The sequence below is a fragment of the Bufo gargarizans genome, chromosome 1 (assembly GCF_014858855.1).
Source record: "Bufo gargarizans isolate SCDJY-AF-19 chromosome 1, ASM1485885v1, whole genome shotgun sequence".
Lineage (NCBI taxonomy): Eukaryota > Metazoa > Chordata > Amphibia > Anura > Bufonidae > Bufo > Bufo gargarizans.
Genome location: NC_058080.1, coordinates 121,664,115 through 121,685,118, shown reverse-complemented (window position 1 = coordinate 121,685,118; position 21,004 = coordinate 121,664,115). Strand labels below are relative to the sequence as shown.

At 40.0% G+C, this 21,004-nt stretch overlaps 1 protein-coding gene across 2 annotated transcripts in view; it reads right to left on the bottom strand.

Moving 5' to 3' along the window:
- Positions 1 to 10,316: 10,316 nt before the first annotated feature.
- STOX2 (storkhead box 2) overlaps positions 10,317 to 21,004 on the bottom strand; it is a 218,036-nt gene continuing 207,348 nt past the window's right edge. For both annotated transcript variants that reach the window (XM_044297421.1, XM_044297429.1), the window contains exon 4: positions 10,317 to 16,559. In XM_044297421.1, the coding sequence (XP_044153356.1) occupies positions 16,361 to 16,559 (199 nt within the window). In that variant the 3' untranslated portion in view covers positions 10,317 to 16,360. The remainder of the gene's footprint in view (positions 16,560 to 21,004) is intronic.

Below are 21,004 nucleotides of genomic sequence, written 5' to 3'. Positions count from 1 at the left end.
AAGCATGACTTTTGAGGAACACATTGCGGAACTGAGGCATGTACTAACCAAACTGAGGAAAGCTGGTGTGAAACTTTATTTGCAGAAGGCTCAATGGTGTCGTACCAAAGTCAATTTCCTAGGTCACGAAATCGCTGCTGATGGAATCAACACAGAAAAAGAAGGTGGAAGCAGTGATCAATATGAAGTCACCTACAAATCTCAAGGAGTTGAGATCCTTCCTGGGTATGATGAACTATTCACGTCAGTTTATAGACAACTATGCCGAGATTACGAAACCTCTTTTGCAGTTGCTGAAGAAAGGAGTGAAATGGGAATGGAGTGAACGCCACAAGCAAGCTATGAACGAGCTCAAAGCCAGACTCACCCAAGCCCCATGCCTTGCTTACCCATAAGGTGGAAAACCTTTCATCATTGAAACAGGCTTCACCAACAAAAGCGTGAGTGCAGTTCTCTTCCAGAAACAGGGAGACCTGAATAAGATCATCGCCTATGCCAGTAAGTCTTTATCACCGTTTTAGGTAAAATTCTATGATTATGAAAAAGCATTACTGTCAACAGTATGGGCTTTGCAATATTTCAGGAGTTTTATCCAAGGCGAAAAGATCATTGTGGAAACTGCACACCAACCGCTGCTATATTTGCAAAGTGATAGAATGAAGGATGGAATTTCAAAGATGAAAATGCTTATATGTAATGTGTATGCCACACTTGTACCATTCCCAGATAACAACTTTAATGGGATGGCCATTGGAAATCAGATACAAACTAAATAATAAGAATCAAGTTGCTCAAGGATTAGCTGAACTTCACGATTTTACCAATGCAGGACTTAGAGGTAAATCACCAGGAAATGATCTCCTGGAAGAACAATGTTTATCTCCATACAAGTCTTATGAAGAAGAATATTGCAAATACTTACCATGTGTACATGTAGACGGTTGTTCTTTCCATACCAATATAGGTCCCAAAAGTAGCCAGGTGGCAGAGTTTACTGCTGTGTATAAAGCCGTACATATGGCTATCGAATCTGATATAAAAGAGTTTGTTATAATCACAGATTCTAATTATATTCGCAACAGCTTTGTGGAGTACTTCCCTGGATGGAAAAGGTCTAACATGGTAAGAAGCAAAAACAAGTCTGTCAAGCATGGTAAAATGTTTTGTAGGATCGACGAGATTGTTATCACCCACGGTCTCACCATTTACTGGAAAAAGGTAAGAGGCCACTCAAAATATTCAGGTGTGGATAAGGAAGGGAATGATTTGGCAGATTTCCTTGCCAAACAAGGAGCCATTAATGAAGAATTCCTGAACGTTGATGACCTTATGGGAACTGTTCAAGTGGAGGCAACGACAAGAAGACAGGCCCAAAAGGAGGCCAAAGCCAATGTGGTGCAATGGAGCCAAGATTCCCCTAGTGAGGATCTTATTGCAAGTCAAAAGGGGATCCAGTCATTGGTATCTTTTACAAAACACATTGAAGATCCACAGAATTATCCCATAACTGTGAAAGACTGTGCAGGCAAAGAAGAGTTACGAATTTGGATGAAGGGTAAGTCCCAATTCTCGTTACAGGATGGATTGTTGGCTGAGAACCTCGAAGAATGGTATCTCACAATGGATGGTACCCGCGGCATTCCGAGGTTTGATGTTACGGCACGCCCATGAGGCTCTAATGGCTGGTCATCAAGGTGATAAGTTAACGTATGAATTATTACGGGATTACGCTTATTGGCCTCATATGTTGCAATTCCAGCCACAAGCAACCACTCATCGGGCACCGCTGATGAAAAGGGGAATGTCCATGCCATGGTCAGACACCCAGATTGATTTTATTGGACCAGTAACAACTTCATCAAAAGGCAACAGATATATGTTAACCGTGACTTGTTTATTCATAAAATGGGTGGAACATTTGCCTTGCAAAACATGCAGTTCAAGTGAGTGCACGTCTCTACTTATTAACCACGTATTTTGCAGGTTTGGTCTTCCCCAATGCATCGAATCTGATCACGGAAGTAATTTCACTAGTGAGGTGATGACGAAAATGTGGGAGATACTGGGGGTAAAAAGAAACCTACCTTATCGGCCGGCCTCTAGTGGTGGAGTAGAGCGCTACAACCAAACCATTGTCAATATTCAAAATAAATTTGTCAATGAATCCCGTAAAGACTGGGATGTAAGATTGCTTTTGGTTCTCATGGCCATCAGGGCCACCCCAAGCACGGCAACCAAACTCTCTCCCTTTGAAATGATCACAGGCAGGAAGATGGTGTTACCCTAGCATATACTCTACCAGACAACAGACCACAATTTGATAAATGCTTCAACAGCTCATTAATATATGGAGAATCTATGCAAGCTTTTGCTTTTGCCCAGAAGAATCTACAGCAGTAAGCGCCAAAACCTACTATGACCTGAAGACTACTCAAAAGGAATACCAGATTTCCGATCAGGTTTATCTCTATAACTTTGCCCGGGATCAGTTGAAGGAAAGGAAGTTCCTGCCTTCCTGGAAAGGACCCTATGTCGTCATTGACAAATTGTCACCTGTGGTTAACAAGATAAAAATTCCTAAGGGAGATGGATTTATAGAGAAAGGGGTGCATATTAATCAATTACGTGTTTGTCATCCTAGGTCACAACTTTGCAAAATGGAAGGATTACCAGATGATGAGGAGTGAAGAGATATCAAGGTTCCAGCTAAAGAGAGAAACCCACGATCGGTATGATATAAACAAACGAGTCGACTAACCTATCTTCATGTATTTTTCCTCTGTAACTAATTATCTCTTGACTCACTTCTGAACCAAGAACTTGTTCAAGAAAGAAAAACTATGCCAAATTGAAGATATATGGTAGTATGACCTTTTTGTAGTGTAGGGTTGATAAAAAGAAAAGTGGAAAGATGTATGTGCTTATATTTGCCACACAATATATTATAGGCACAAGATAGCATAAAGGATTGTTGCTGTTACTGTATCTACATCGTCTTAATCTTGGGGAAGGAGTTCCATGCTGAACCGATCACTGTACCAGGTCCTTCATCTGGTATCATGCTGTAGAATGCTACTGGATTCATCTTGATGAATAGCCCTTTTGACATTCCAATATAATTCTATTTATTTTAATGGATTAGATTGTAATGAAGGGGGATTTGTTGTGCTTTTTCATAGGTGTATACCATTTACATCTAAATATTTTAGTTATAGTGGATTTGATTATATATATATATATATATATATATATATATATATATATATTTATATAGGCCATATTGTGATATATTCACAATTTTTTTTATGTATTTTAAAGTTAGCTGAAATAGGTTCATGGAGAGGACACAGTTCATATAATTTATTCTCTGTAGATGTACCAGTCTGAGAAGAGTCATGTCTCCTTATAGATTTAGGACTGAGATAAGGATATGCTCTAGACACATCTGGTACTAATTATCCCTACGGTTTAATGTCTATTGATGAAGCAGAAAATCTGTGATATATGTGTACACGTATAGTGAACTTTAGTTTTTAGTATAAGATAATCAATAGGACACATGTATTGTATAATATTATTGGATATTATGAAGGACGTCAATGCATCTATTATCTTATATATTTCTCACTAGGAATGCAAACACTCCTAAAATATGATGAAAAAAGTTTAAAGTGTAAACTTTGTTAGTAAGATAGTGTTATTTTAACTAACAATCAATCAACTGTTGGAGTAACAGAGGAGACACACATGTCTGTGAGAGTACAACGTCTATTATATTCTTATCGGTACCATAAATTTAGTAGCTTGGGAAATGTCTCAAATGGTACCCAAACGTCTGTGTTTTAATTGGTATATGTGTCAAAGATAATCCCTTAGCTCTGATTTAGGATTCCTTATGTTATGTGTATGGAATGTAAGACGAAATCAGACCTGGACATTTAGCCCTAAGGGTACTTTCACACTAGCGTTTTTCTTTTCCGGTATTGAGTTCCGTCCTAGGGGCTCAATACCGGAAAAAACTGATCACTTTTATCCTAATGCATTCTGAATGAAGAACATTCCGTTCAGTATGCATCAGTTTAGTCCCTCTTACGTTTTTTCCTGAACACTTTCCGGAATGCTGGATGCTGCATTAATTTCCATTGAAATGTATTCATTTCCATTAAAATTGCTGCATTGATGAATCCGTCCTTCCGGTCCGCGCATGCGCAGACCTTTAAAAATGTTAAAAATAAATACTGGATCCGTTTTTTTCAGATGACAATCGGAAAGAAAGATCCTGCATTGCAATGCATTTGTCATTGAAAGACGGATCCGCATCCGGATAATAATAATAAAATGTATTTATATAGCGCCACCGTATTACACAGCGCTTTACAAATTCATAGGGTTCATGTACAAAACAAAAGTAACTGGCTAATATGCAACTGAAACACTAGGAGTCAGGGCCCTGCTCGCAAGAGCTTACAATCTATGAGGAATCGGGGGTGACACATAAGGTAGTTGATTGTGATAACTAGGATTTGAGCCATTATTGAACTGACAGGAGTGGTGTTGACCGATCTGCTTCGGGTTTGGGACTACTAGAGGATCGAGTTCAGGCCAGAGGAGTTGGTGGGGGAAAGGTTTAGTCTGGGAAAGTCATTTTAGATAGCTTGATGAGCCTGCCTGAAAAGATGTGTTTTTAGTGCACGTTTGAAGGTGGAGAAGTTGTGAATTGACCTAGTATTCCGGGACAGAGTATTCCAGAGAGTAGGTGCAGCTCGAGAAAAGTCTCGAAGATGTAAGTGAGAGGTACGAATTATGGAGGTTATTAATCTTAGGTCTCTAACAAAACAGAGAGCACGAGTAAGGTGGTAAATGGAGATAAGGGAGATGTATCGAGGTGCAGCACTGTGGAGAGCTTTGTGGGTGAGGGTGAGAAGTTTGAACTGTATTCTGTAGTGGATGGGCAACCAGTGAAGTGACTGGCAAAGACTAGTAGCATCAGTGTAGCAGTTGGATGGATAGATGAGCCTGGCTGCAGCATTTAGAACAGACTGAAGAGGGGAGAGTTTAGTGAGAGTAAGACCGATTAGTAATGTGCTGCAGTAGTCAAGATGAGAATAAATCAAGGCAACAACAAGAGTTTTTGCCGTTTCCACCGTAAGAAAAGGGTGGATTCTGGCGATACTCGTGGTGCAGATGACAAGAGCGTGTAAGTGATTGAATATGGGGAACAAAGGAAAGATCATAGTCAAATGTGGCCCCAAGACAGCGGGCATGTTGCACAGGAGTTATGAATGACCGAAATTGAAATATCAAGTTTAGGTGAGTTAGATGGTGGAAAGACAAGAAGTTCCGTTTTTGAGAGGTTCAGTTTTAGATACAGAGAGGATATGATGTTAGAGACAGCTGCCAGACAATTACTAGTGTTTTGGAGTAAAGCAGGGGTGATGTCGGGGATGAAGTGTATAGTTGGGTGTCGTCAGCACAAAGATGGTATCGAAAGCCTGATCTACTGATAGTCTGTCCAATGGGGGCTGTATAGAGGGAGAAGAGTAGAGGACCTAGTACTGAGCCCCGAGGGACACCGACATCAAGAGGAAGAGGAGAAGAAGAGCCAGTGAAGGATACACTAAAGAAGTGGCCAGAGGGATAGGAAGAGAACCAAGAGAGAGCAGTGTCCTTCAGGCCAATTGAGTGGAGCATGGTGAGGAGGAGTTTATGATCTATGGTATCAAACGCTGCAGAGAGATCCAGCAGAATCAGTAGCGAAGAGTCACCATTTCTTTTTGCTGTTAGGAGATTGTTAGACACTTTAGTAAGGGCAGTTTCTGTAGAGTGAAGAGAGCGAAAGGCAGATTGTAAGAGGTCAAGAATAGAGTTTGTAGAGAGATAGCTTATTAAGCGAGAGTAGACAAGACGTTCAAGGAGTTCAGAGATGAAGTGGAGGTTTGAAACAGGTCAGTAGTTAGCAGCACAGGTTGGGTCAACAGATGGTTTCTTTAGTAGTCGGGTTATAATAGAGTGTTTGAAAGAGGAGGGAAAGATACCAGAAGAGAGAGAGAGAGAGAGAGGTTAAAAATTGTAGTTTGGTGAGTGATGACAACCCGGGAGAGCAACTGGAGGAGGTGTGATGGAATAGGATCACTGCTACAGGTTGTGGGTTGAGAAGAAGAAAGAAGGCTGGAGACTTCTTCCTCTGTTATAGGGTAAAAGAGGAGCGAGAGCATGTAGAGGAATTGCCAATCTTGTCTGTGAAGTAAGTGGCCATGCCATCAGCGCAGAGGTCAGATCCGTCTCACAAATTCATCAATTTGCGTCCGGATTGCCGGAATCCTCTGCCGCAAGTGTGAAAGTAGCCTTACTAGTATGATGCTGATAGCTTATGCAATAGTGCCTCCTAGGTACAAAAAGGTAACATTGCACCAACAGTTGAAATGCATTCTGGGTGATATAGTGATATCACTGTCATTATCATACAGTTGCAAGAAAAAGTATGTGAACCCTTTTGGAATGATATGGATTTCTGCACAAATTGGTCATAAAATGTGATCTGATCTTCATCTAAGTCACAACAATAGACAGTCACAGTCTGCTTAAACTAATAACAAACAAATAATTAAATGTTACCATGTTTTTATTAAACACACCGTGTAAACATTCACAGTTCAGGTGGAAAAAGTATCTGAACCCTTGGATTTAATAACTGGTTGAACCTCCTTTTGCAGCAATAACTTCAACCAAACGTTTCCTGTAGTTGCAGATCAGACGTGCACAACGGTCAGGAGTAATTCTTGACCATTCCTCTTTACAGAACTGTTTCAGTTCAGCAATATTCTTGGGATGTCTGGTGTGAATCGCTTTCTTGAGGTCCTGCCACAGCATCTCAGTCGGGTTGAGGTCAGGACTCTGACTGGGCCACTCCAGAAGGCAGATTTTCTTCTGTTTAAGCCGTTCTGTTGTTGATTTACTTCTATGCTTTGGGTCGTTGTCCTGTTGCAACACCAATCTTCTGTTGAGCTTCAGCTGGTGGACAGATGGCCTAAGTTCTCCTGCAAAATGTCTTGATAAACTTGGGAATTCATTTTTCCTTCGATGATAGCAATCTGTCCAGGCCCTGACACAGCAAAGCAGCCCCAAACCATGAAGCCCCCACCACCAAACTTCACAGTTAGGATGAGGATTTGATGTTGGTGTGCTGTGCCTCTTTTTCTCCACACATAGTGTTGTGTGTTTCTTCCAAACAACTCAACTTTGGCTTCATCTGTCCACAGAATATTTTGCCAGAACTGCTGTGGAACATCCAGGTGCTCTTGTGCAAACTGTAAATATGCAGCAATGTTTTTTTGGACAGCAGTGGCTTCCTCTGTGGTATCCTCCCATGAAATCCATTCTTGCTTAGTGTTTTATGTATCGTAGATTCACTAACAGGGATGTTAGCATATGCCAGAGACTTTTGTAGGTCTTTAGCTGACACTCTAGGATTCTTCTTCACCTCATTGAGCAGTCTGCGCTGTGCTCTTGCAGTCATCTTTACAGGACGGCCACTCCTAGGGAGAGTAGCAGCAGTGCTGAACTTTCTCCATTTATAGACAATTTGTCTTACCATGGACTGATGAACAGCAAGGCTTTTGGAGATACTTTTATAACCCTTTCCAGCTTTATGCAAGTCAACAATTCTTAATCGTAGGTCTTCTGAGAGCTCTTTTGTGTGAGGCATCATTCACATCAGGCAATGCTTCTTGTGAAAAGCAAACCCAGAACTGGTGTGTGTTTTTTATAGGGCAGGGCAGCTGTAACCAACACCTCCAATCTCATCTCATTGATTGGACTCCAGTTGGCTGACACCTCACTCCAATTAGCTCTTGGAGATGTCATTAGTCTAGGGGTTCACATACTTTTTCCACCTGCACTGTGAATGTTTACATGGTGTGTTCAATAAAAACATGGTAACATTTAATTCTTTGTGTGTCATTAGTTTAAGCAGATTGTGATTATCTATTGTTGTGACTTAGATGAAGTTCAGATCACATTTTATGACCAATTTGTGCAGAAATCCATATCATTCCAAAGGGTTCACATACTTTTTCTTGCAACTGTATGTACACGCCTAACCGACAATGATTGGAAAACTCCAAGTTAGGAAGGTGTGTCTAACTGATAAACCACACACACAAAGGGACAGGTACACAGAGAAAGAAAAAAAAAGGAGAAAAAAAGAAAGGATAGAAAGCCCAGGATAAAAATCCCAATGAACAGAACGTACTTTAGAACTGACTTTCCTTAGACTCTGCATATCATCTGCATTCTCGGGTAACGTATAACTTTATTATGTGTAGTATTGATTGAATTACTTGGCCTGATATTTAGTAACTCCCTGCTTTATTGCGGATGTGTAATGTTAAAAAGTACTACATTAATATTATCACTATTCAGTAAAGATGCATATTACTAAATAAAAGATCTAATATTGATATCAAAGAAACTTTCTGATTGTAACATGCATATTCCCTAGTCTATATCAGGCTGGATAATTTATAAGTTGTGTCGCAATACTACCCGAATTCCGAGATTGGTCATAGTTTGAGCAGAGCAAGGGTTCATCTCTATCCTTATCACTATTAAGTTACTGTGTATAGTCAACCGATTGTATATCTCACAATTTCGTCCAGACAGTTGTATTACATTTTAGATTTGAGAGGTGATATGGAGCACTGGTAGTCGTGTTAGAGCCGCCTAGTGGCGAATTTTGGGTACTGCATATCACTGCGTGTTATTGCATATTATTGAGTTTTTTCTACTGATTAAGCTTTGCTGGTATTTTAAGTTATTGTATAATAAATCATTTATATTTTTGCATAGACACTTGTACCTTATTTTACTGATTGCACAATATAATTAAACTAACGATGATCTCTTTTTGAGGTGTTTTATATGTCCACCTCTAGAATAAATTCCCTTTGAAATTTTTCCTCTGATCCTATCTTTCATATAAAGCATTTGCTTTATATCCCGACAGAGTGGCAGTGCTAGATCAACGGGGGCTTTAGGTACACGGTTTCATTGTTTTAACAGCATCTCGGCAGGTTACATTTATAATATAACTACTGGGACAATCCCTTTAACTCCTATCTAAATTGCCTTGTCTCACCAGTAAGGTAAGATTTATAACTTAGACCATCCCTTTAATAAAGACCAGCTGCACTATCCATTCCATCACGCTGTGTTTGCAGTATTCAGAGGTATACACCAGGAGGATTTCCCAAGCTGTACCTCTAACAGATGCCACTGTATAGACAAACAATGTCCAATCCAAAACTATACAGATCCACAGGCAGGTAAAATGTCCAATACTTTATTAAATCATATAAGTTTTAAAATAATCCAGTGGCAATAGAAGAGCACCAATGCTTATGTGCTTTGCTTGTTACATGCTCTTAATTATAGAATGCAATGTTTAGGATGGTGTAACAATCGAAAAGTGCAAACGTTGGTGCTCTTCTCCTGCTGTTAGATTATTTTAAACTTTGTGTGATTTAATAAAGTATTGGACATTTGATCCTGTGCTGGACATGTGGTTTATCCACAAAAGCTGGGACTCTTACCGGTAATTTGGTTCTTCATTTTGGTGCTACAGATTAACAATGGCAACTGTCACCCACAAGGTTCCAAAGCTATATCACACAAGCTATATCACACAAAGTAATACCCTCACCCTCGATGCAATATAGAAAAAGTATACTGACATATACTAGAAAACTTTTTGGACCTCTGTCGACTAAAGGTAGGAATATGGATATGTTTAATGTAGCTTGACTCCTTTTGCGCTTAGTTTAATGTTTTACTGGCATCAGAACAAAATGAGATACAATATTTGTAATTTTCAAATGGACCTCAAACCATAGGTGAGACCTGAGCATCATCATGTTCTCGCTGGTGAGACCCTAGTGTTAAGAATCTTTGTTTTAAAGATCCTGGAGCCAAACCACAGACAACTGTTTGCAGGCAGAGGCAGCACTGTTTTGGGGTTGTTCGTCATCATGACAGAGAAGAGTTCTGGTTGGCCGTATTTACTGCTGTTTGGAAGCTACTGATTCTCTAGCCCTATTAGGTACGGGAACCAATGATGCCTTCTTCTACAGAGCTGCAGAATATGTTTGCACTGTCTAATATTACATAAAAAGACACCTTACATAGGAGGTCTCTCTTGACTGACTCTCTGCAGCACAAACAGTCTGTTTACTTAAACCATATAACCAAAATGTTATTTAATATTTTAGAAAGTAACACAATCCCAAAAAAATTTGGATATTTCACACAACACTACAGAACCAACATGGACACAATATTGACATAGAAAGGGACTTTTGAATATAAGTTTACAAAAAAATCCCTGTGAACTTTTTTCCTTTTAAGTTATTATGCTAAGCATGACAGGTAAAACATCCTTTACAGTATGATACACCGACACAATAAAAACCATGATACAAATGTGCTGTTAGAAATCAGTAACGTCAGGGAAGACATCTCATGAACTGTATTTTCTTTTATATTAAATTCTATACAATATAAACAGAACATCCATTTTTGGATGAGCTTTACAGCAACCAGAGACCGAGAATTAGATTTTTTTTATTATTTTTTTTCAGTGCAAACACATTTATACAAGGCAGTCTTGGCTGCAAAATTCTTTTTAAACATACAGTAAAGTCCTCCTTGTATGTATTGACTTTATTCCCCTAATGCAATAGTCACATTCAGTCACTGACTTGAAGAAATTACGACTTCTTTCAGTTTAAGTCTCATCTATAAACAACAATGTCATAGTGGAGTCAACTCATCGGTAGTATTGAAAGATCTGGCTTTGTTCGTCATAGGAAAGTCAGGCTGGCAAATGTATGACGGAGGTCACTGGCCCCTGAAAACTTGCAATGGCTAAGTGACGACAGGAAGAAACCTTCAGCTGTAAAGTAAAGTGTTGGTGAATGTTTCCAACCATGATGAAACGTTAAAAAAAAAAAAAAAAAGGATTGTTTGCCCTTAATTTACAATATACAATTCTTATAAAAACCCAAATGAAGTCTTAGTGGAAAGAAACCATGGTCATGAAAAAATTATGATTCATTCTACAAAAACGCTGATGTCTCATGGAGTAATTCACATGATTTGAATGTTTGTTTTGTACAGTATACTTTAACATTGCTGCCGTTTAAAAGTTGTGGAGGTAGTTTTATGTAAAAACAGAAAAGAAAAGAAAACACATTAGCAAAAAAAACAAAAAAAAAACACAACACGTACTGTAGCAACAATAAGGATCAAGTGTGCAAAAAGCCATTAGATTTATGTCGATGTTTTGAGGCTGCACATAGGGCATTCACAGAATCAGAACACCTCAAGCTCCAAAATAAAATCTAATATCAGTATACAGTACTTGGATTTTTGTAACATTGTAGCCTGCTTGCTATTATCTATTCACAGGCCGTCATATAAAAGTTCTGATCTCCCGATCCTAATACTGCATATTGTTATTTTGGATTTCACTTGGGTAGTCAAAGACGTAACAAGATATTATAAAATAGCCATTTCATTATTGCCATATTGTCTCTACTTCTAGTACTGGGTACATTTAAAAATGCTTATTTCGAGACATTTGAAAAGCCATCTAAATCTTGACTGCCAAAAATAATAATGGACTTGTTGAAAACCATTGTATTCAGTCTACCAAAAGCAGTAACCTAGCACCCATTTAAAGGCAAGTCTCACTTCTAACACTTAAGGCCCCATTAGACTGGGCATGTGAATTGTTACCAGCTTTCCACAATAACACATCAGTACTTGGTCTACAAGACAAGGAGTGCTGCTGAGGACATGGTTATGTCTGTTTATATAGCCAAGTCAGTATATGTAGCTCTCATGACAAGCTGCGTGTATAGAAATCAATATAAAAAGCTCATCCTGAGAGCTACATACACGGATCAGGCAGTGCAAACAAACAGCCATGTCCTCAGCTGCCCTTCTCCCAGTTCTGCTCCTTTCCACCTTGAAGTTTTACTACTAAAAACTCTTAACACTTCAGGTACTCGGTCTAATGGGTCATAAGTGTTAAAAGCAAACTTCTCCTTTTTAGATATTTGAAACAAACACAACAAAAAGTGCAGTCTGTAAGTGAGCAGTGAATGTAAATATAATTTTTTTCTGTGTGTTTAGCTCAAAGTGTATCTGTAATCTAAAGAATTAAAACACTAAGATTTAGTGTACTGACTCAATATTCACATTGTCAGTTCAGAACATATGTTGACTTCACAGACCCGTTCGACTCAAAATGGCTTCCTCCATTGTGAGCGGGTGACAGATACACTTTTAATCTAAAGACCAGGAATGTAGCAATATGAACTACAGATGTCCTTTGGACATGAAGCTGTATCTCAGTACAGCAAAAACATAAGAGTCTTCTATAAGCAAAACATTTTTACTGTATTCTGAGATACATTGCTTCATCTCTTCACCTACAGATGAAATGTTGAGAAGCTTTATTTTTCCAGTTGAACAAGTAAAAGATCAGAAAACCAGTCCTCTTTTTTCTAGATACACAGCACCACTTAAACATATATGAAAAAAAAGATGGAAGCGGAGCATATCAATACAGAGTTCTAGAACACAGCCAAAACACCAATGTTCTCAACCAGCATCATATCTATATTGTCAACATGTGCTTTCAGGTTGCATTATACAACTAAGCCAGGGATGCTCAACCTGTGGCCCTCCAGCTTTTGTAAAACTACATCTCCCACTATGCCCTGCTGCAGGCTGATAGCTGTAGCCTGTCTGGGAATCCTGGGAATTGTAGTTTTGCAACAGCTGGAGGGCTGCAGGTTGAGCATGCTTGAACTAAGCAATAAAATCTTGTATTGTGTCGGGCATGGGCACCAAAAACCTGAAGAATGTATCCAGCTGGCATAACTGTTGGTGGGCAGCTATGTCTTAGAGCTTTGCTAATGTAACCAAATATTCACACCACCCAACCTGTAAAGATTCCAGCATCTAGGTTCCAATTTTGAAACATTCTATAATCATATTCAGAAAATGAAAAATTCACATTCACCCCAACTTTGCACATTCTTCTCCACTTGTAAAACTGAAATGTGAAACAAAACACAATGCTTTTATTTTTTGCTCTCCTCACACATTTCTTAAAGGATAAGGAATATTTTTTTTGCGTGAAAAGAAAGCCCAAATGTTTTGAACATACTTAATGCTTTGTTCTAATGATCACCATCACAAATCATGTTATTCTGAGAAGCCAAATTTAGGTATTACAATCTAATCCACAGAATAAAAAAAAATTATATCCTTCCGTTTGAAGGAAATCATGTTGTTAGGCTATTCTTGCCTTTAGTTTCATACAAATAAATTTAAAGGAGAACTGAAATTATAAAAATTATCAAAAATAAAATTATAAAAAAATGTTTTTCATCAACTTGGGCTCACAAAAATGTTACAAATAAAACAGTTTCATGTAATTTGACTTTTACAGGGAAAAAAAAAAGGATATCAAGGTCTTTGTTCCCCAATGATTTATGTTCCTAGTGAAGGGACCGTTATCTGTTGGCCACTTTTATTTACCCAGCTGAAGATAAACTATAGGTATTCCTAGGATATGGATAATACAGGCTTGTTTGTATATGTATAAAGAAATATAGGGTGCAGAAGTCTGGCAATGGTATAATCCCCTATGCAGGTTTTACTGTATCAGTGGTATGCTGGATGACCAAAGTACTTACATCATATGCGTGGACCCAGCCAAAGCTGGAAAACCACTTTAATGCAGGGCTCCAAATAGCAACTAATATAGTTGTAAATGCCACAGAAAAATATCATTTGGCTCCTACATTTTTAAACTTGGTCACAAAAGGTGCCCAAGTGATGTTTTTCTCTGCCTCTGGTCCTGCTTCAAAGTTACTAACATGGTTTTGCACATTCAGATCACTTTCATTTCATTGGCCTGTACATGCCACTTAAAAATTAAAAATAAAATGAAAAAATTTATGTTTTTGCAGATGTAACAAGATGCAACATATTTAAGCAAGGATGAGATCATTATCCATGCATAGAGCACAATAGAGAAGATTTTAATTTTCAATAGTTACTCCCTAAAATGTTTTTATCGATTCTAAAATTGGAACCATGATGCTCTGCAGTCTTATATTGCAACTTTTTTTTAACCTGCCCTGAGCACCAGAAAATGATTGTCAAATTGGCTGACATTTTTTCTACTCCCAGAACTAGATCTATGCTATAAAAAACAGACTAGTGTTCGTGTTCACAACTTCCAATAGGGTATGTACCAGCCAAATAAAACTACAGTTATCTGATGGCAAAAAATAAATTCTAAACTTAGCAGTTAATCAATATATGAGGATGAAATGTTTCAATACATATAAGATGCCAAATTGCTATTCAAGGTCGTGTTTGGTACTATTTAGGCTCAGAATAACTATGGCTCCACCCTGCTGCCACTTTACTGGTACCACTAAGATTTCTGGCACAGTGGAACCTTGCATGTGGGATTTTAAAGCAGCAGCGCTGGGTATACATAAGTGAAATAAGTATACATACATGCACATATATGGAAAATGTATTGTTCTAGCTCAGGTCTTGTGATTAGAAAGATATATTCTAGCTTCACAGTTAAAAATCTCTACCAAACACTCCAATCGTTTCTTAAAAAGGACAAGTCACCACAAAATGCAGTGCAATCTGCAGGCAGCATGTTATACAGCGGGAGAAGCTGAGCATATTCATATATCATTTTGTTGGAAAAGATTCAGTAAAACCTGTAATTTATACATTGCTCTTTCTGAGCTTGAGACTCCCTATTTGGCTATTATCAGTGATATCATTTTCTGTGTAAGTGTGTATTCAGAGATAGCTGTAAAACACTGATAACATGGCCCCAGTGTACAAATGAACTCAGAAAGAGCAGAGATATAAACGTATAAATTAAACGTTTTACTGAATTTTTTCCCACAAAACTGTATAGCAATCTGTTCAGCTCCTCCTGCTCTATGACATGGTGCTTTCAGACTGCACTGCTTTTCGTGGCGACAGGTTCTCTTTAAGGCCCTATTACACAGGACAATTTTCAGGTCAATAATCAGGAAGAAAAGTTCGCAGGCTCTTTCCCAATAGTTGGCCTGGGTCATTGGGCTGCAGGTCAGCCAACAGATTTGTTTGTTGGTTGAAGGCATCTTTTATTCATACAACCAGATGGGGGAGGAACGATCGCGGTAGTGATTATTCTTCCACTTTGCACTGGCCAGTGTAATAGGCATATGAGCGCTTGATCAAGATGTTTTTGTCCAGCCTGAACATTGGTCAGTTTTTTTTTTGTTTTTTTTTTAATGTAGTGTGGGTATGAATATGGATGATCATGGAAATTAAGAATAAGTAATCCCGTGACATGGCTCGAACACAATATGCTTGCCTTTCATACACTACCTTGTCATACTTTGCTGAGAAGTTCTCTTACACCCGTACTGTTAGGATGAGTTAGTTTGCTTGATTTGTGATACTTGTAATACTGTATTGTTAACTAGTGTATTATTATAGAGAGGATTAACACAACTGTCATTCCGTATACTGCATGCAGGTCCCTGAACAACACATCCAATACATTTTATACTTATATGTGACAGCACAATGACGTGTATGTAGATAGCCAGAAGATAAAAAGCACAGATGTAGCAACTCTTATTGCCGTGTGATATGGTCTAATATTTTGGTTCTTCACATTGGCTGAACATCATGGGCACTAAGTAGGAATATATATACTGTATATACGTTTAAAATTAGGTTCATATCATTTGTGTGTTGTTAAAAATAAATAGTTTTTTTTCTCTCTTTCTCTTTTTATAATACAGAACGGAATAAAAACTGTTCTGCAAATCTACAAACTTGTGTTTTCTACCAAGCACCGCTGCTTTAAAGGAAGTACTCTGCTGCATGCCGCACAGCGTCCAACAAAAAAGAGAAATACAGTGTTTAGACTCTTGAATGTGCTCTGTTACATTTACATGAAGAATAATGTGCATATTAACTCCTAGCATTTTTCAATTTCTACTGAGCTCTACATTATGGAAAGGAATGATGGTAAAAAAAAGAAACAAGAAAACCAAAATAATAACAATAATAATACAAAAAAAGTTGGTATTCTGTTCTTGTTGTTGCCCCCTGGGCTAATTAGCAGCACAGTTTAAGAAAGACACAAAAACTGTGGATGTGAGGCTTGCTTGTAAAGAGATGTAAACATCGGTCCCAGTGTAGTAAACTTTGCTGTAGAGGATGAGACAGAACAAGATTTGAGGCTGAGCGGCTATCAAACACTAGTTACAGAAGCTTGCAAACAGTTAGCGGGTTTCTGTAGTTTATCAGCATCCGTTGTTGTGGTTTCTGCAGCAGATGTTCGGAAGTTAAAAGCTGGACCAGCACCTGCATGGGCAGGACTAAGAGCCGGGTTCTGCCGTCTGTTACTTTCAACAATACTTGAAGTATTGGAAGCCAGGCTTTCACGTGTACTGGGGAGAGAAGAACAACAACAACTGTGAAATATGAAATCACTATTACAGGGTATGATAACCTTTAAAGAGGTTACGCAAGAGCAAAAGAGACCTCCCAGAGTGGCCAGCTGACTGGCAGGGGTATGGGACCCCTGGTGATCTGGTATAGATGGCCCATTTTAGGGATAGGTTATCCATTGTTAAATCCTAAAGAACCCCTTTAATGACCTGTCCAAAAGTAATTTAATTGGTTATCCAAGGCCTCTCAGAGTGGCGAACCTGAGATGGAGTTCATACTTACCTTGTCCCAGCGCTGGGATCTCAGGAGGCTCTTCCTCTCCCTACCGTGCAGAGATCAACATCTGTTGATGGGGGAGACACGAGACCATGTGGAAGAGCAGGCCTGGGGGCATCAGACACCAAACCCAGTGGCAGGGCCCAGGGAAATATGATCTCTACCTCAGGTCAGACACTCTGGGACGTCTGTCTTACTCTTGGATAACCACTTTAACTCCCTTTAGACAGGCAATTAAAGGGGTTCTCTAGGATTCACCAATGGATGACCTATCCCTAGGATAGGCCACCTATACCAGATCAGCGGGGGTCCCGAACCCCTGACAGTTAGTTGCTCAGAAGTAACTTGAAATATGGGAGCACTGGAAATACAAAGTTCCATCCATTGTGTAGTGGATGGAGCTGGTTACTTCAAGTGAATGGAAACAGTGTTGCAGTAATCAGATCAATCTACTACATAATGGATGGAGCTGTGTAGCCACTCCTGAACAGGTGATCTGCAGGGGCGCGGCTTGTTGGACTACCACCAATTTGATATTAGGGACCTATCTCAGGAATAGGTCATAATTTGTTAAATCCTGGAGTAAACCTTTAAGACATGTCAGAAGATAGTATTGATGGAGGCTGTGAACTTCAATGTCCATCTGTACAATGGAGGAGCTGGTTTAATACACAGACCCACATTTTAAGGCCTCCTACTTGTGATTGTTGTTTGGGACAGATCTCACACGGACCCATTTATCCGTGTGCAGTCTGCATGTAGACCCATTCATCTGTCTGCATCTGTGCAGACATTCAGCAAATTATAGAAGATATCCTATTCTTGTCCGTTTTATGGTCAAGAAAAGGAAGTTTTATTATAAAAATGTGTCATGCACATGGCCAGTATATGTATTTTGCAGATCTGCAGTTTGTGGACCACTAAATACATACGGTCGTGTGCATGAGGCCTAAATGTATTTGTGTATTTCTGGCACATTTTACTCCAGACTCTATTAACCATTTGCACCAAAAATTACAGGTATTTATGCCGTGTACATCAGCTTGCCAAAGTGGAATGAAAAGTGGGCATGGTTTACTACCGGGACAGGATTTACACGTTTATGAATTGCGACTTTTTAACTTCAGTAGATTAGTGTCATAAAAATGAATGAAACATCTTCAGACATATTTGAAGATACAACAAATCTATCAACATTTTGATACATTTGTTGCAAACAATGGCAATGTTACCTCCGGCCAAGCTGATTCTAAAAATGATAAATACCCCTCATAGTCTTCTAAGGCTACTTTCACACTAGCGGCAGCCTTCTCCAACGGGGGAACAGCCTGCCGGATCCGTGTTGCCGCTAGTGCACCGTGCCGCCGAAAGTCCGCTCCAGCCCCACTGACTATAATGGGAGCGGGCCGGATATCCGGCAAGCATGCTGAGAGGCGGCCGGAATAAAACTACGGCATGTTGCGAACAATACAAAAGCAAATATGGCACCATCACACGAGCCTCATTAGCCAATAGAAGTTCACACGTCCTTCATTCTTGGCCTCACTGACATACAAACAGTTTTACACCAGGTTTCCAGCCATTTTTGTTTTACATCGGGATTCCATTACAACCCAGGCATTTTACTTCACTGTTATGGGGGTACTTTGGAGGTCACTGTTATGGGGGTACTGTGGATGTCACTAGTATGGGGGTACTGTGGATGTCACTGGTATGGGGGAGCTGTGGCTGTCACTGGTATGGGGGAGTTGTGGATGTCCCTGTTATGGGGGTATTTTGGATGTCTCTGGTATGGGGGAGCTGTGGATGTCCCTGTTATGGGGGTACTTTGGATGTCATTGGTATGGGGGAGCTGTGGATATCACTGGTATGGGGGTACTTTGGATGTCACTGGTATGGGGGAGCTGTGGATGTCCCTGTTATGAGGGTACTTTGGATGTCACTGGTATGGGGGAGCTGTGGATGTCACTGTTATAGGGGGTGCTGTGGGTGTCATTAGTATGGGGGTAAAGTGCATGTCAATGGTATGGAGGAACTGTGGATGTCACTGGTATGGGATGACTGTGGATATTTTAACCACACACAAACAACAAATGAAAGACTCGTTGTGCAAAGTCGGGTAATTCTCCTAGTACAGTATATACTATAGAAAGGTGACTAGTCCAGTCTGTATCCTTTCTTGCAAGGCATTTACTTGCCTTTAGGCCTCAGGCACATGGCCGAATCATGGCTTCATACTACCTCCCGTAGTCCTGGGTTATGGTACAGTGCTCATAGAGGCATAGGGGGCCTTAATGTACCATACACTCACACTCTGTACTGATTTACACAGAACAGGCATGCGCTTGATGGTAAATTATGGAACTATTTTCTTAGAGATCAGGACAGAAATATGGGGCTGCATGGCCTGAGGCCGTATTCACACAACTACTCCATGAAAGCACCGTGTATATATATATATTTGGCATAAAAATGACATATTGCATTAGACTCGAAGATATGTCAATAGGAAGGATCCATATATGATGGGAATTCTGCAGCGTCTGATCTCTGGAAACAACACCTTTTCAAAGGTATATTATTTTATGATTATCAAGTTTTAAATGAATGTGAATGATAAAAAATTCTTTAAGCACATTGTAATTTTTTCTATCTGCTATCGATCCACTATAACCCATAGTGCTAACCCATGTGCACCGGCCCCTCACACAGCTTTATGGTGGAGTGTTCAACATGACATCAGAAGCTTGCACGCTATAACATGGTGAGACACAGACTTGGAAATTGAACTGGCACGCATGTGGAGCTCAGGGAGAGTGAACACCATTGTCTGCTCGGCAGCCGTGATCCCATCAATGCCCTTTCACACTCCTCATCTTAAAATAGAGCATTCCATTTTAGAAGTTTCATCTGTCAGTCACGACAGTCCCAGACCGACAGGAAGGGAGCAAGCACATTGTATGTTCTCAAATTATAAGGATAACAATCATTTATAGCATTTGTGTAAAATCCCATTTCTGTCAATTCAAAATTATTTAATTTTCAATTTTTTTCTTGGAAATATGTGGACATTTTCACACAGGCTTAGGCCTCTTTCACACTTGCGTTGTCCGGATCCGGCGTGTACTCCACTTGCCGGAATTACACGCCGGATCCGGAAAAACGCAAGTGTACTGAAAGCATTTGAAGACGGATCCGTCTTCAAAATGCTTTCAGTGTTACTATGGCAGCCAGGACGCTATTAAAGTCCTGGTTGCCATAGTAGTAGTGGGGAGCGGGGGAGCAGCATACTTACCATCTGTGCGGCTCCCGGGGCGCTCCAGAATGACGTCAGAGCGCCCCATGCGCATGGATCATGTGATCCATGCGATCACGTCATCCATGCGCCTGAGGCGCCCTGACGTCACTCTGGAGCGCCCCGGGAGCCGCTACGGATGGTAAGTATGCTGCTCCCTGCTCCCCACTACAGTTTACCATGGCTGCCAGGACTTTAGCGTCCCGGCAGCCATGGTAACCATTGAGAAAAAGCTAAACGTCGCATCCGGCAATGCGCCGAAACGACGTTTAGCTTAAGGCCGGATCCGGATCAAAGCCTTTCAATGGGCATTCATTCCGGATCCGGCCTTGCGGCAAGTGTTCTGGATTTTTGGCCGGAATAAAAAGCGCAGCATGCTGCGCTATTTGCTGCGGCCAAAAAACGTTCCGTTCCGGAACGGAAGACATCCTGATGCATCCTGAAGGACGGACTGTCCATTCAGAATGCATTAGGATAATCCTGATCAGTATTCTTCCGGCATAGAGCCCCGACGACGGAACTCTATGCCGGAAGACTATAACGCAGGTGTGAAAGGGCCCTTAGGAAAACAGGTAAGGCCTAAGGCTACAACTCTGATGTAAAACTTCAAACCTCTGGTAACCATCTGCACAGACACCCAACACTTGCCAACATGGAGTCATATTTGATGGTATAGTCCAGAACTGGACAAATCCCAGCGGCCACTAAGCCCTAAAATTTGCTGATGGCACCAACAGTCCTGTTTGATTTTCTATACACATTTACAGCAGTTATACATCTGTAGGACGTTTTAATTATCTGGCTACTGGGAAAAAGATCAAATAGACTCCTAAAATGTTTGAACTAGATCTAAATCGTACAGTAATTTATCAA